Source organism: Podarcis liolepis (genome assembly GCF_965112155.1).
Source record: "Podarcis liolepis genome assembly, chromosome: 7".
NCBI lineage: Eukaryota > Metazoa > Chordata > Lepidosauria > Squamata > Lacertidae > Podarcis > Podarcis liolepis.
Genome location: NC_139561.1, coordinates 64,334,272 through 64,351,347, shown reverse-complemented (window position 1 = coordinate 64,351,347; position 17,076 = coordinate 64,334,272). Strand labels below are relative to the sequence as shown.

At 41.9% G+C, this 17,076-nt stretch overlaps 1 protein-coding gene and 1 long non-coding RNA gene across 3 annotated transcripts in view; one reads left to right on the top strand and one right to left on the bottom strand.

The window, feature by feature from the left end:
- LOC310710782 overlaps positions 1–12,920 on the top strand; it is a 62,970-nt gene extending 50,050 nt beyond the window's left edge. For both annotated transcript variants that reach the window (XR_014528239.1, XR_014528240.1), the window contains exon 3: positions 12,171–12,920. This is a non-coding gene — a long non-coding RNA (uncharacterized lncRNA). The remainder of the gene's footprint in view (positions 1–12,170) is intronic.
- KIAA0319L (KIAA0319 like) overlaps positions 1–17,076 on the bottom strand; it is a 56,935-nt gene that overhangs the window by 35,230 nt on the left and 4,629 nt on the right. Inside the window, exons 2-3 of the mRNA XM_083511758.1 lie at positions 15,006–15,174; positions 3,505–4,199 (exon numbers count right to left, since the gene is read on the bottom strand). Of these exons, the coding sequence (XP_083367884.1) occupies positions 3,505–4,199; positions 15,006–15,147 (837 nt within the window). The 5' untranslated portion in view covers positions 15,148–15,174. The remainder of the gene's footprint in view (positions 1–3,504; positions 4,200–15,005; positions 15,175–17,076) is intronic.

Sequence of the window (17,076 nt, the reverse complement as noted above, 5' to 3'; positions counted from 1 at the left end):
AATATGATCAGTGACCAAGGCAAGCAAACACTGGCCAAGGATAAAGACACTTCAGCTACACCACAGTCGAAGTGGAAGTCAAGAAACACTAACCTTGTAAGAGTTTCATTTGAAAAAAGCGCATTATTTATAGGGGTTGCTTCTGCAAGCATACCACAGTGATGCAGCAGCAGACCCCTTAATCGACAGTGCTGTACTTGAATACTTCTCTTGACTAGTCAATCACTGTTGTCTGACTCAAATACACAGCATTGCGCTTGAAGACAAAGGCACTAATTAGGCAATGGAGCCAGGCTGCAACTTGGCACGTGACAGACTCTCACTCACTCTCATGAGCATATGCCAATTTGTCTTCCTGAGGGGTTTTCAAACATTTTTAATATGAGCAGTAAATGTGAGACTATCTTCCCCCAACATAATGCTTCTGTTGTAGGGAAAATGCAGTGTGTTGGTATTGGCAAAATGAAATACCTTCTCCCTCACCAAGTGTGTTTGTTACAACAGTTTGGATAATAGATACATGAATGTCACAGACAGGTCCACAGACAAGTGTGTGCAACATCATTATGGACATTACGTGACACTGGTTTCTGTTCTGCCCTGTATTTGTTGCATACAGTACTGTTTTTATTCTGCTGCAGTTTGTCTTCCACCAAAAATTTCATTATTTGTCTTTCACTGAGGTGAAATGACATAACTTATGTAAAGTATTTAAATAATTACATAATTTAGGTTGCCATTATATTATTCCATCCCATTCATTTAAATGCAAAGGGAACACAATGCAAACTGGGTGGCAGGAGCATAATCAGTTATGTATCTGTTGCCGACTGAAAACAACAGTGAATACCAATTATAATCATATAATTTTGTCCCAGACATGGGACAAAAAAGTGAATGCTGATAATTCCTGCTCCTTTTTCTGCTTTCTTTGGAATTCTCTGGCATCGTTAGACATCCCCAGTAATTAATAATTCCTGCCCTATCATTATTGCATCTCACACACAGCATGACTTCCCTTTCTTCCACAGCCCCAGTCTCATTATGTGGAGGTACACTGATACAGTTTATGTTTAATGCAATGTAGTGCTAAGAATAAGATGTGGTATTTTCCCCTTGCTTGCCTTAGACAACAGCCAGGGTACGCCATATTCAAGTTAACATTTTCTCACTTCATTTCCCTCAGAACATTATTTGATCCTATGAGAATATGTCTTAAATCCACTATTTATCAATCAACTACAATACTGCTATAAGAAGCAAAATGTTCTTTAAAAATGCCACTTCCAAGGGAGAACGACAGGTTGGGACTAGGAGTTCTATAGCAATGCAGGAGGTTGCTGGGCAGCAGTGTGTGTATCCTATCCCTTTCCCACTCCTGAATATCTCCCTGCAACCCTGAAAAGCACTGCAAGGCTCCTGCTTCTGGTTGACTGGAGCCCTGAACAGGAGTATGCCTGAGAGGGTGGAGATACACAGCAACACTGCCTGGCAAGTCCCCCTTTTAAATTACTATAAGAAGCAAAATAGGCAGCGTGCATCAATCTTTAAATGTACATAACTACACTTAGATCTTGTAGGAGGACGTGGGTTGTAGGACTACTCGGGGCTGTGATTTTAAGATGGCTGTTGTGCAAATTATGTTCTCTTTTTTCTTATGAAAATTTTTGTCCTGTGGGGACCTTCAGTTATTGCAAAACCTGCTTTCCACAACTTGGAAATCAAAAAATTTAAGTTCACCATGAGAGAAATCACAAATGGGTAACCCTAGGGAAGTGGCCTGGAATTGCAGCAAAACATCAGATTTCAGAGAATTTATTTTTACAGCTTTAATTTTACATTCTCTGCTCAGCTGGAGCATTAGAAGAGAATCTGATAGCTCAGAGCTCAACACCCTGTTGTTGAAATCAGCAGGGAAATTAGGGACACATTACTATTTATCACTTAGGGCAAGCAAGAATCAATCTTAGCAGAGGGATTGCTGTGCAGTCTCTACCACACTGGATCACTTCCTGAGTGACAGTCTCTTGTGAAAGGCCAGATGGTTACGGTTTTAGGGAAGCATCATTATTGATGTATTGCTGAGACAGAGGAGCCAAACAGCAGTTCCTAAGTGACTGTTAAGAAGTCAAGGGCTGAGGGACAGCTGAGTCAGCAAGGCAAAGTTAAACCATGCGGTTGTTTTGCATGCTAACTAGGATAGCTCCAGGTTTCCTAGGCGTGTCCTTTGGCTCTGAGCCAAATCCTGTTCCACCAGGTTGGCAGTTCTCATATCACAGCTGCAATGTAACCTGGGACTGCAAAATCTGCAACCAGGTACATGAGAATAACAGCTTTTAAGAACCACAATCTACTGAAAACATACTAAGTTGAGCAAGAGATTTCTAAAAATGAGATAGACGCCACTGATAAGAGTTATGTCACTGAGTTGTCTGCTGTGGTAGACTCTCTGTTGCACCCTTACCTGGATGCGAGTAAAAAAGTACACTTGGTACACACCCCACACATATGCTGAGTTCAACCATTCTGTTTGTTGCACTTGCCATGAAGTTATAAGCAACCAGTTTTATTTCTAACTATGAATGGGGAAGACTGGGAGATGTTTGGCAGCTCTGTGGCCAAGGTGCCTGGAAAGCCTGGGCTATGCAAGGCTAAATCAGCACTAGTAGCCTTTTGTGCTCCAGAACAGGAAAGGTCAGTGCAGGCAGAGGGGTGATCTCTAGGAAAAAGTGATCCAAGCAGCTTTGCCTAATGGTGCCCAAGCTGGAATGCTCTCCACCAGAAAACCCAGTGTGTGGGAGGTTAGACTTTCAGCAGTTGTGTCTAAACTGTAATGGTCCTCCCCCCCCCCAGCACTCCTCTTTGAAAAGGCACGTGAGTTACCTTCAATCAGGAGTGTCCAAGGCAGTGGACCTCCTCTGCCAGACTTTCCCTCTGTCTGAGGTACCTTCAAGCAGAGGCATCCCAGCTGACAAGCTCTCTTCCCTTCCAGACTTTCTTAAAGAAAAAGCTGGGTGGGGGGCATCTTCCAACTTCATTTTTTTACTTGACAGACATATCTCTCCATCATCACAATTCATGGACATATTTCAGCCAGACAAAATTGTCTGAGAAGAGCATGGAGCAAAGCCAGTGAGGAGTGTGACTTGAGGAGAGTCCCAAGGGCTGTACAGAGAGGCCTGGAAGGCTGCATTCAGTCTCTGGGCTTGAGGTTCCTCATCAGTAGTGGGCTTTCAAGCAAGTCAGACCTATCAGTTCATTAATCCACAAATGCAAGAGTGAACCTTTGGGTACCATTTCTCATCAAGGCAGTGGACTGAACCTTTTAAAACTGCACTGATTCTAACCACCGTTTTCAAAACTATTTTGATTTTTTTTATTTCTTAGAATTTCCAAACAATGTCCAGTATGTTGCTGCTATTGTGCAATAAAAAAGGATTATAAAGCATTTATACAACAGAATTTGGATTAGTGTTGACATTAACAATATTATCTTGCACTTACCCTCATGAGGCCACTCCCAGCAAGGTCACTTGGTCTGTTCACATTATTGCTGCTGGGGGGAGAGGAGCTTTTGAATTTGGTTGTTCTCAAGTCTTCACTGTTTGGCAGCAGGTTTTTTTCTGGATCAATGTGGTTTCTGGGAAGGTTTGTTTCTTGATGTGAAGAAGGAGCTTCCGTCAGATCATTATGGGTGGATTTACTATCCAAGGGCTGAGATGGAGCAGGATGGGCTACAGGACCTCCGCTGTTGGAGCCTGTGTCCCTCTTAAGAGAGCGTCCCCTGATGTCTGCCAAGTGTGCTCTGTAAGCCAGCAACTCTTTGAAGGACCTTCTCATCCTTGTTTTACTTTGATGTCCTTCCCTCCAGTCCAGCCACTTAGGAAGATAACCTCTCCTCTCTGCTGCAGGTTGGGCATTTATCGTATGCTCAGATCTCTTTACAAACACCAAGATCGAGTCAGTGGTGTTGGTCCAGATTGCCTGACACCAATGAGGCTTGATACAGATCACCTGGATGCACATCTTTCCCTTGAGCCAAAAGGCATCACAGGTAGGGCTCTGACAGCAAGTAGCTTGACAAGATTGGACAGAGTGAAATCCTTCCAGCAGCTGGAGGTGAACACCATCCAGTGACCTCAAATGGCCTCCCTGGAGAGCCTTCCCTGGCTGGCAAGTGCCTCTAGTCCAGCTTGCATCTGAGCAAAGAGAAATAAAATTATAACAATTTTAAATAAGAATCCAACAGCATAGATGTAATCCAGGAAATAATTATATCTGGGTGATTGTTGTTTTTTTAAAAAACCCTACTTCATTTCTACTCTCTAGTAATAAACATAACTTATCAGGGGTGGGTGTCATCAGCATATTGATGGCACTTCACTCCAAATCCCCCAATGACAGCTCCCAATAACTTCAAAAGGTATTAAACAAAATGGGTTACAAGACTGGAGCCTGCAGAATCCCACAAAATAATTCCTATGGGGCCAAGCAGTAGCAACCCAATTATAGTCTCTGGAGCCAGACTTCAATAAAGAAGAACCATAGCAATGCGCTATCTCTAACTCCCAAAATCATGTGATAGTCCACAAGGATACCATGGTCAATGGTATCAAAAGCTGTGCTGCAGTCAAGGAGAATTAACAGAGTCACACTCCTCCTGTCCTTCTCCCCAAACAGGTCACTGCTCAGGGTGATCAATGCAGTTTCCATCCAAATATCCAGGCCTGAAGCTGGAATGAAATGGGTACAGAACTCTGTTTCCTTCAAGCATGAAGTTGCCAACCCACCCAAATCTAAATTGTTAGATGATTATGATCTAAAAATAGAAGACTAAACACCCTACAAACAGGAATCATGGGAAGTACTTTAAATACTGCTTTAAATACTAATGGCTGCTTTAAATGGCTGCCTTAAATACTAATCTGTTTAATCAGAAGTGTCTTATCTTCAAACGATTACCATTTGTTGCCAAAGACTAAAAGATCATCTTGGCTAGGTCAGAAGTACAAGCAAAGGAGTACAGTCATACCTCGGGTTGAATGTGCTTCAGGTTAAGCGCTTTCAGGTTGCGTTTCATGGCAACCCGGAAGTAACGGAGCGCGTTACTTCCGGGTTTCGCCGCTCGCGCATGCGCAGACGCTCAAAATGACGTCACGTGCATGCACAGAATGCGACCCGCGCAGACGCGCCATCGCATCTTACGTTCCATTCAGGATGCGAACGGGGTTCCGGAACAGATCCCATTCACATCCCAAGGTACCACTGTACTGGCAAACAACTCATTCACACACAATTGTTTGTAAGATTCTCTCTTTCTACATTGTTATAATCTGAGAAGGGTCCCTTGCCCTATAAAACAGAAGCATGCAGTCAACAGTGCACACAGTTCTGAACCAGAGTTGCCTTCTATAACTATGAAGTGCAAAACAATGAGAAGTTACAAATAACTTAGGAAACAAGTTGTTTGTTGCAACCTCCCCAATGGATGTTGGTTAAAGTAACAATTTCACTCAAATAAATCTGTTATCAGGAGAACAGATCTGCTATGCCTACCTTGTCCAGGTCAGACCAGGGATGAGGAAGGTTGGGCCCAGGGGTCAATGTAGCCCTTGTGACTCTCCCCTGGCTATGTCCCACCCCTTACCAGTCCTGCTCCATGCCCTCGAGTGCTTTTGCCTGACTGAAACATCTCTTGCCTGCCTTAATGGAGAAGTGTTTATGTGAGTGCATATAAACCCCTGGCTTTTGCATGGCTAGAATGTAGCCTACTGTACAAAGGAAAGAGTCACATCCATTGCTCTGCCCACTTTTGCCCTGGACAATACAGGCATGTGGCCTCCTTTGGAAGGTTGCCCATGTGGGAATGAAGTCCTTGGGCTGAGTAAGGTTCCCACCTGTGCTCCAGACAATGAAAGAACTCTTCCGCTGCTCCTTGCCACAGATCTGTCTTGCTTCTTCTTTGCCTCTGCCTCACTGCACCCAGCCTTGCCTGGATTCCAGGACCTTACCCCCTTCCCTTGGTAGGTGCAGAGTCTGGCAAAAAAACACAGCTACCTTGAAAACCAAATGACTATGGCTGGGGGCCTGTAGTCTGTGCCTGTGTATTAACAGCTCCAAGGTCAAAGATCTCCTGCAAGAACATATAGCAGAAAAGGACTATTTCCAATACAAATACCATCCACAGTAAAGTCTGCTCAAACGATTACAAGATTTCCCCAATGGGTGGAAAAAATGGCTAATACCACAAGGTGCCTGCCTATCAAATTTTAGCCTAAAGTGCTTTTTAATGACTGACTTTTACAGAGGAGTTTTTGAATGGAAACACAACAGAGCAAACATCTAACACCACTGGTAATGATGTGCTCATAACACTACCATCTGTTCAGGCCTGAAGAGCCCAAAACTACACAGCACCACCCAAGGGCAGTTATGAAACTACATAAGGTGTGCTTTACTCCCATGGCACTGGAGTAGATTATTGGTTGAGATTCTATCCTAACTTTTAAATAGCCATACCCACACCCACTCTCATTTTCAAGATGTTGCAATAGGGTTTTTTTTTGGGGGGGGGGTATAATAATTTTTAAAGTGCCAAAGCCCTTTTCAAAGTATTCTTGAAGTTCTGAGCTATCCCAACTCAAAGCATAATATCTGGAGGCCAGTACAGTGGTACCTCGGGTTAAGAACTTAATTCGTTCTGGAGGTCTGTTCTTAACCTGAAACTGTTCTTAATCTGAGGCACCACTTTCGCTAATGGGGCCTCCCACTGCCACAGCACAATTTCTGTTCTCATCCTGAAGCAAAGTTCTTAACCCGAGGTACCATTTCTCGGTTAGCGGAGTCTGTAACCTGAAGCATCTGTAACCTGAAGCGTATGTAACCCGAGGTACCACTGTACATGCATGTGTGTGTGGAAAAAAATATTTCTACAAGAGTATGTCTGCAGTTTCCTTTTCCAATGGCAACTCTGAATGTCTCATGAAGTATCACTTTGGAGCTCAACCTTTGAAGGCAGTTTTCAGAGGGAGAATGGGGGCAGGATACTGCTGAAAAATTGAAAATGTAAAGCTTCTACATATAAGTGTTTTACAGGTACTTTTAAGTGGATACACATACCGAGGCAACCTCCAAGGCCTGGGCAAGAGCCCCAGACTGACTTTTTTAAAAACTCAACTGTCTAGCCCTCCTAGAAAGGAAGTTATGAAGCAAAATGTGCAGGTACTCTTCTGCAAAATGAACCAGCCTGGCTGCTCCTACCTGACACTGTTCGATAGGTGAGTTTTTTGGATACCAGGCAATAGAAAATCTGATTTCAAGATTTTCTAACTGCTGAGGTTTTTTTGTAACCACTTTGGGCAGCTCTTGTCACAATGTTTAAGGCAGACATAACTTTAGGTGGAGAAGGAAAAGGGATAATTTACATTGCAATAGGATAAAACTGTGGATGGTATCCCAGCCCTGAAGTTGATTGATCTTATTAATTCTGTAACTGATGTACCAAACATTTCTTGTGTTTAGTGCAATCTCATTAAAAAAAAGTAGTCCAGAAATGCTTCTTATTATTACAGTGGTACCTCGGGTTACATATACTTCAGGTTACAGACTTTGCTAACCCAGAAATAGTACCTCGGGTTAAGAACTTTGCTTCAGGATGAGAACAGAAATTGTGTGACAGCGGCGCGACAGCAGTGGGAGGCCCCGTTAGCTAAAGTGGTGCTTCAGGTTAAGAACAGTTTCAGGTTAAGAATGGACCTCCGGAACAAATTAAGTACGTAACCAGAGGTACCACTGTACCATGCTCATGGATTTCATTTTAATACAATTGTCACCTGTTTTCACTCCATTGATCAGAGCCTTATATATAAAGTTCCAGGGATTAAGGACACTTTAAAATAGACAGCTAGCCTCTGTGAGATGACTAGACTGGGAAAATAGGCCTCTGCAAGATTAATTTATAACCAGGTCATATTGCCCTGACCCTTAAAGCAACTCCTTGATTCACATGCTATGTTCTTAGCTGCTACTGTGCCATTAAACGAAAGGTTATCAATTTACTTAAGTGAATTAAGCTTAAACTCAACAATAGGGAGAAGGTAAAGAACACAATAAAGCTATCACATCAGTTAAGGAATTAATTATTGCACATCAAAGACGACTATTTTTCTCCCATGATCTTTTCATGTTATATTTTTTTCTTTCTAAATAAACACTGATAATTCCCTCTAAATCTGAGATGTGCTTATTGTGCTTTTGTTTGAAACCCTAATGGTTTTATATTTCCCTAGGAGTTCAATGGCCACAGAATTGGGTTAGGCTTTCATATACACTTCCTCTTATTTTAAAATGTTTTGACCCTCATTTTACCTCTTTCTTTTTTCCTTGCATGTTCCTGATGTAGCTCTTTCCTATCCTAATATTCTTCATCAAACTGTATGGCAGATTTACAATATCTGTATATCAACTCTGGATTTCATTTCTTCTTTCTATAACACAGCCACAGTGTCTGTACCCCCTGCCCGTACGGGCCAGTCTTGACAGACTCTAGGGTTGTGCGCTCATCTCACTCTAGATGTCTGTACTCAGATGCAAAGCAGGAAAAATCTACTAGCCAGTTGGATGTCACGTTTGTGGTTCTTCAGTGGGTACTTTGTAAATTTCATATCTGTTCAAGTTAGTTACAAATACTGTGCAGCCTTTATCTGACATTCCAATCTCCTACCTGGTTTCTTGCCCAGTAATGGTCTCAATGGTCAGCCTTTCATCCTATTTAAAATATCAAATGCTTCCAAACTAAAAATGGCTATCCTTTCTTTGCTCACATCAGGAAAATCAGATGGTGATTCAAGCGTTTTCTGCATGTTCTGCCTTTTTTCAGTTGTTGTTCTAATGGTCACCCATGTAGCACTAAAACATGGCTCATCATTACGTGTGAAATGGGCCACTGCAGGTAAAGCATTCTGAATATACTAATATGCTCCAAAAATATTACACATTATTATTACTGGACCTATAAGAAAATCTGCCATCAGAAGAGTTCTCAGCAATTAAGATGCTTGCTACTAACACCACAACCGGTCACTGAACAGTCTGGCATCTTTGTGTATACTGGCATGAATGAATCCTGAGAATAGTATGAGGTTTGGGGTGAAAAGCATGGGTGTTTTAAATATTTTGTTCCTCATTACATCCTGCATTGCAAAGTCTTGTGTTCCAAAATTCATTCTGTGTTTAGCACACAGCTGGACTTCATTTTGGAACAAAGGGGCTGAGCACCCAATACCACTGGCTGAGAAAGGACAGGTGTCATAATAACAAGGGCATGAGGTCCATAAAGCAAATGTTTCTGTGATACATTTTCCATAGCAAATTGGAAGTACTGGCAGCCTTAAAGAAAAATTAAAATTATGTTTGGATTGGTCTTACAAAATGTGGATTTAACAACTGAGGCTTTCCTCAAAGTTCACCTAAAAGACAACAAAAATAAACAGGATCAAGGGGGCTGGCGGCCAACTTTATTGGGTTTATTTCAACAGATCCCTGGAGATCTCTTAGACAGGTTCTCAAGCATGTGTGTGTGTTTTTAACATTTAATTTGAAGCAAATCACAGTTTAGATTCTTACTGAGTTTGGTATTGGTCTGGTGTGCTGATTAATCTGTCAAGCACCATAAAAATTCACTGCAGCATAATTAAAATAGGTGACACAGTATTCCTGCCAGCTTTGAGATGGAATGGGAGGGAGGAAATGGTGGGAAAAGTCTTTGAATCCTGAAAACAGATGGGCAAAGCTGAATATTCCTAATTATGTTTTCTTGCCAGCTGCCTTCCATTAAACATTCAAGCTGTACTTACATTTTGTTTATTTGCATTTGTCTCCCTCCTCATCATATATATTAAATAAATCCTCTAAATGCTTTGCCTAGTCACCAAATGTCAGCCAAAGCAGACATCTCATTGTGCTTCTTAAAAATGCCCAAGCTTTGGCAAACATATAAGGGAAAGAAACCACATAATTAAGGAGCAGAAATTGCCTTGCGCATGCTTGCAGCAAGGGTAGCATCATTAAGCTTTTTATAGAGCTGAAGGATTTAAGGGACACTGGGGAAGAAGCCGTCTCAGAGAGAACAAGGGGCCAAGTTAGGTCATACACAAGATATGTAATGCCTTTCATGTATCTGGTATTTACATATCAAATAGAAACCATGTTGGGGGTGAGAGATTGAGGCCATGCCTAGGGGTGAGGCACTGATTTCTATTCCAACCTATGTTTTCTGCATGCTGCACTATTTCTGTTCTGCTGCAGTTCAGCCTCCGACAAAAACGTTATTCGTATCGCTGACTGATGTAACTGAATTTTACGAAATTATGTTATTATGCTTTTCCACACAATTCAACTCAATGCAAATGCCAATCAGTTCAATGCAAATGAGAGGGGGCAAAATGTCATCAATCATGTATTGTTTGCGGACTGGAAACAACAGTGAATACTGATAATATTTGCCAAACTCATTTCTATTCTGAACATGAGACAAATTAACAAACGTTCGTTATTTTCACTTCCACTTCCACTGGAATTTTCCACTGGGTTGTTAAACCTTCTGTCCTATGCCATGGTCCCTAATGAAAATTGCTTCCCTGAAGCTGCTAAAGTCCCTAGAAGAGGTCTCCATTGGGGCTAACAGAAGTATCCCTCCTGACATGAACTGAAGCTTTGAGGGAGATGTCACTGGTACTATAGTGAAGGAGGAATGAAGGATTAGCTACTGTCACCACATATCATGCTTCTGATTCTAATCTGGTTCCCTTTCTACCCCTTGAGGTTGCCATTTAAATTTTTTGAACAAACATAGCATCCAAAGTGTAAGGAACTCTGGAGCTTGAACTGGGAATGTCTGACATGTGGACACTTGTCTTAATAGCTAATTTACCCAGCTTCTTCCTCTCTCAATTCCCAAGGAAAATAAGCACAAAGGGAGTAAGGGAGATAAACAAAAGATGGGGAATGGCAGCCAGGAGTTGCTTCACCACAAGAGGAAGGGGGATTTGTATTTCTCGGGGGGGGGGGCCTTTTTGTGGAAAGCCTTGAGAATTCTCAACACTGTTGAGTCAACAGGAAGAATTTTCTTTAACATGGAGAGGGTATGCTAGACTCTGAGAGAAACAACCACTGCTTTGAAAAAGGTAGAACACAAATACTGTAGAATCAACCAATGGCATGGCATGCCCCAGTTGTGCCTGAGTTACTTCCTCAAAAGTTTGCAGGGTGGGTCCTTCCAGAGAAACCTGATGACTGCTATTAAAACAGCAGAGCAAACAATTCACCAGCTCAAGAACTGCAAAGTATTTATTTTCTTATCCAAATACACACACTCATTAAAGGTTTCGTAACCCTTACAAGTGGCTCAGGCAGTTTTCTTGCACAAGCACTGTGACCGCATGACAGCCAGCTGAACTGCTTAAACAGCAACTGCGTAGGGGGAAAGCATGCTCTGCTAAGGACCCATATCAGTGTCATCAAACAGGCCTTCTCTACACAAAGAAAAGTCAAAGTTGCTTGGATGTTTATGATGGAGCAGCACTAATGCAAGATTTTTACTTTCACAAACAGCAGTTGTGGAGTGGGGATCCAGATTGAGGCTCTGGTGTATGGCTTTAACTCTTTGCCCCCTACTGCTGTCCCAATTCAGAACAGGAAGACAACATACCACTGAGGATAATGGGAGCTTCTCCCAGCCAAAAAATGCCCCAGGTGGTTTCTGAAATTTCTAAAATAATGTCAGTATACAATGAGAGCAATTCCAAGATATTGTAATTGACCATAGGTTTTTATCAGCATAATAGCTAAGAACATGGGCTGAGATGTCTTCATTTTAAACTCTCTGGTTGTCCTCTCATTAGTAAGATTAGAGCAGGCTTCCTCAAACTCGGCCCTCCAGATGTTTTGAGACTACAATCCCCATCATCCCTGACCACTGGTCCTGCTAGCTAGGGATCATGGGAGTTGTAGGCCAAAAACATTTGGAGGGCCGAGTTGAGGAAACCTATTGTATTAGAGTAATACAATACTAGGCTAACCTTATCAGGTTGCTGCAAATATGACCATAAGCAGTACTTTGAGCACATAAAAATGCTGTTTAAGCATTATTTTTATTACATGTAATAACACAGACTGCAAGAAGATCAAACCTATCCTTCTTAAGGAAATTAGCCCTGAGTGCTCACTGGAAGGACAGATCCTGAATCTGAGGCTCCAATACTTTGGCCACCTCATGAGAAGACTCCCTGGAAAAGACCCTGATGTTGGGAAAGATGGAGGGCACAAGGAGAAGGGGACGACAGAGGATGAGATGGTTGGACAGTGTTCTCGAACATGAGTCTGACCAAACTGTGGGAGGCAGTGGAAGACAGGAGTGCCTGGTGTGCTCTGGTCCATGGGATCACGAAGAGTCGGACATGACTAAACGACTAAACAACAACAACAGCAACACAGATTGTAGCCTACACTATTGACCTTACGTTTATTACAGGCTTAAAATAATGAAGTCAGTTACAGATCTTTGATGTTCACATGTAGCTCTCAGAAGTGAACCAGTTGCTGACTTCAGATTTACCACAGCACGTTATATTAGCCTTATGTTGCCTCCAGTTTAGAATAAAATCAATCAATCAAGAAAATGCAGTTTTGCCACATTCATGAATCTTTCTCTCTCAAGAGATTGTAACTAACTCTGACAGGGAGAAAGAAAGAAAGAAAGAAAGAAAGAAAGAAAGAAAGAAAGAAAGAAAGAAAATTTCACTGCAACAATTTGCAATTACATTGTTGTTTGAAAACAATGGTGGCTTTTTAAAAATAGCATTGTAACAGCTAGACAATATCCACTTTCTACTGAATAGAAAGCTGTATGGAACAAAGAAGAATTTCATTCTTCAAGTATGTGAATATTCATTATGAAGGTGGGAGTTAAGAAGAGACAGACTGTGACAGTTTAGTACGCTGGAACAATAATTCTAAATTCTAATAAAGCAATTCCGTAAGTTATTTTAAAAATGTCCAAATCATCCTACTACTAAACCTTTGGGACTCATTTTGTTGTGTGTATAAAAGTGGGAACAGAATGCACTGAAGTAGGCATTTCAATGGCAAAATGTAGGTTTGTAAAGAATTACATTCAAACAAGGCCACAAGACCTTCCACCATAGAAGCCTCAAAGTGCCCCCACCCACCAACACAAATTATCATAGCTATGGTTAAAAAGACAAAAAAAGCCAGTGGTTTTTGAAACACGACTCCAGTAGGCTCAGGAAACAGGAAACTAATCTCAAAAGAAGAAAAAAGAAAAAAGAAGCAGATCCATTCTAACTTAAAACATGTAATGATTACTACTTACTCTCTACAACTAAAAAGATAATAAACCATGAATTTTAAATCAACTTTGTGTGACAAGCTGGAGATTAATGGTTCACTTACTGCACATCAGCTTAATCAAATTTCCCAATTGCCGAACGTCAGAGAAAGCATAGGATAATTATGGAGATTACAGCAGCAGCCCTGTCCAGAAGGCAGAGATTTTGCTAACTATAGTACTAACCCACTGAGATCAAATGCAACTGAGTCAGTATAAGTGATCCCTCTATTCTCTGAAAAAAGAGTAAATGTTACAAGTTTGCCAGCTGGAAGGCTTATTTTTAAAGAACTTTTCAAGCGGCAAGAGGCAGTGGGGAATTACTGTAAGATAGAAGAAATCTGTGAAATAAGTTACTCTTTGAGAGGCCTTAAACTACTCCACTACACTTTCCTGCTTTCATCTGTTTCAAATGTTCTTAGTTATTTTAGTTTAGTTTATTACATCTATGAATTGCTTCTCACAAAGTCCCAATGTAATTTAGAGCAAAATACAAAATGTAGTAATAAACATAATTAACAATGTCAATAAGATCGGTTTAAATAAGGTTATCATTTATGTTTATTTTTTTGTTTGTTTAAACATTTCTGGAAAATCAATTTTTTTTTTTTGAAATAAAATAAAATAAAAGTGTAGCCAGAATAAAAAAAAAACCACATTCAATTGCTGCTGCTGTCCAAAGGCACAGGAAAATGAAAACAGATTTGACTGCCACTGAAATTAGACAAATTTGGTACCAGGTTGCCTCCCTAGTAGGAGAATTCCATAAGTGGGAAGCTATTACAGAACAGGTCCATTCTCTCATCACCACTCTCTGGACCTCCCTTGGAGGAAAGCACACAAAGAAGGGCTTCATCTCAGGGTTCATATGTGGAGAGATGGTCCTTTAAGTATAGAGGTCTCGAGAAGTACAAGATCAAAATCAGCACTTGTCACTGTTACTAGTTGTGACAACAGTAACAATGTTGGATCCAGGAGTACCTCAGGCTGTGAACCAGCTCCTCAAGGGAAGTGTGACCCCATCTAGAACAGGATGCATTCCATCTGTCCAAATAATAGTACCAATAGTGCCTGTGTTTTATCTGGATTAAGCTTCAGTTTGTTGGTTCTCATCCAGTCCATTACAAAGACTAGGCACTGATCCAGCATATGCACCACCACACCCACTTGAGATATAAACGTTGTGTGACATCAGCATACAGATGACAACACACATCAAAACTCTGGATGGCACCAGCCATTGGTTGGTGTATGCCAGGCTGTATCAGAAACTGGTTTTTTTATATAATTCTTATAAGTATTTTATATGTAAAATTGTTTTACACATCTTTATTTTATTGTAAAATTGCCTTGAGATGCTTCATAGGAAGCAATTCATAAAAGAAATAATAATGCTGATGTTTAAAAGCATGTGGGATAATACTGAACCCAGGAACCCCACATTAGAGACTCCATAGGACTGAGCAACACCCCGCAAGCACCATGTTCTAGTCTAGTCCCTCTTCAGTGCAGGAATCTTGCTGCTAAAGCTTCTCTGATGGTAACCCCAACCATCACAATCTTTAAAAAAATTATCAGAAAGAGAATTGTGAACTATTACCTGCATATGAACAGGCGGCATTGAGGCAGGCACACATGTAGAGAAGATGGAGATGGCCCAGGCACTTGGCAGCTTTTCTAAATAAGTATCCCAATATGTTCACAGAGCTGGTGCTGAAATTGTCTTCCAACCTTTTCTCCATGGCCTTTGTGGGAAGACCCAGAACTCTCTAAATATAAAATACACAAGAGACACAGTTCACCTTCAGGAAAGATGAATTGAGACCACTTTATGCAAAGCAATTATATCTCTCATGCGGGTACGTAAAATAAAGCACACAGAGCAGAAGCAAATAGTTGCCACAGTTTACCATTAAGCCTCAAAGTTTGTTACTGAATTATCACAAAATTCTCCCAACTGTACCTTAGCCTTTGAACACAATGAGATGAGAGCAAACCTCATTTATCCACAGCAGTTGCCCACACAAACCTGAAAAGCTGCCTTCTTGGCACTTGTCTACTGTTGGCCAGCTGCTTTCACACATTAGAACAGACAGCTCAGAAGCAAGCTCACATTTGTAGCAGCTTCCAGGATTCAATTCAAAATGAACCAAACTCCAAGCAAACAGTGCTGAGCTGATGAATTTTAAACAGGTGGATCTTTTGGACACTCTGTTTGAAAGTCTCCAGTGCAGAGGTGGCAGTCACTTCTACCTAGGGTGTGTTAAATACCAATAAATACAGCCCAGCTGCTGAGCAGGTGGACCTAATATCAGCAATTGCTTATTTGCACTGCCTGGCACCAGTAAGAAAACAAAAGGGGAACAGGAGCTGCACAGCCCACACAAACAGCCAATGAGAAGCTTCTCATGCTGCCATTCACTTTGCTCTGATAGACACATAGCCAGTGTTATTGGTGTAACAAGCTGTTGAGCTGTTTTGCTCTGCCAAGAGAAAGAAAACAAATGTTCAGATAGAGAATAAATTTAAAGCTGCAATCCGATGGGGACTTACCTTGGAGTAAGTCCAACTGAGCACACTGACATTTAATTCCAAGTAAATGTGTACAGGACCAGGTAACTAACAGAATAGGTCTATACTTCTTTACTCAAAAATTCAACAGGATTTATTTCCACGTAAGTGAGGACAGGATCACAGCCTTTTAAGTCCAGTGACTTTAGACTGGTTCACTTAATTTGAACAGAACTGATTCTCTGTGTAGTGTAAAAATCATCTCCAACAAATACGTTAGGTTTTTTTGCCTTCCTTATTGTGTCTTCTCAAGGGTTCTGAGACACATGAACAGAACAAAGCCCATAAAAATCTCAAGTGGCTATGTTTTTCATACCTCTAGAGAGTTTGCATAACACCTAGTGAAGAAAAGGCCAGAGCTCTGAATTTCAGGTAACAAACTGAAAGTAGACAGACCATGACAAAGGGTGAGAGTTGTTCTACCCCCCAAGACATGCACATACCGTATTTTTCACTCTATTGGACACAGTTTTTCCCCTCCAAAAATTGAGGGGAAATGTGTGTGCATCCTATGGCGCGAATGCAGGCTTGTGCCATAGCCGCGCGCAACCCCTCCGGCAGAGAGAGGCTGCACGGGGCTATGGCTTCTTTAGCCCTGCGCAGCATCTCCTGGCAAGGAGAGGCTGCACGGGGCTAAAGGGGAAGCCAAAACAGTGAGCGGGATCCATCCCACTCGCTGCCTTGCCTTCTTCCATAGCTGTGCGCAACCCCTCCGGCAAGGAGAGGCTACACGGGGCTATGGATTCTTTAGCCCCACGCAGCCTCTCCCGGGAGGTAGAGGCTGCACGAGGCTAAAGGGGAAGCCAAAACAGCGAGCGGGATGGATCCCGCTCTCTGCCTTGCCTTCTTCCATAGCTGCGCGCAACCCCTCCGGCAAGGAGAGGCTGCACAGGGCTATGGATTCTTTAGCCCCATGCAGCCTCTCCCAGGAGGTAGAGGCTGCATGGGGCTAAAGGGGAAGCCAAAACAGCGAGCGGGATCCATCCCGCTCGCTGCCTTGCCTTCTTCCATAGCTGCGCGCAACCCCTCTGGCAGGGAGAGGTTGTGTGCAGCCTGTACGCTGCTCTTTGGGGCTGGGGGGGGAAATATTTTTTTCTTGA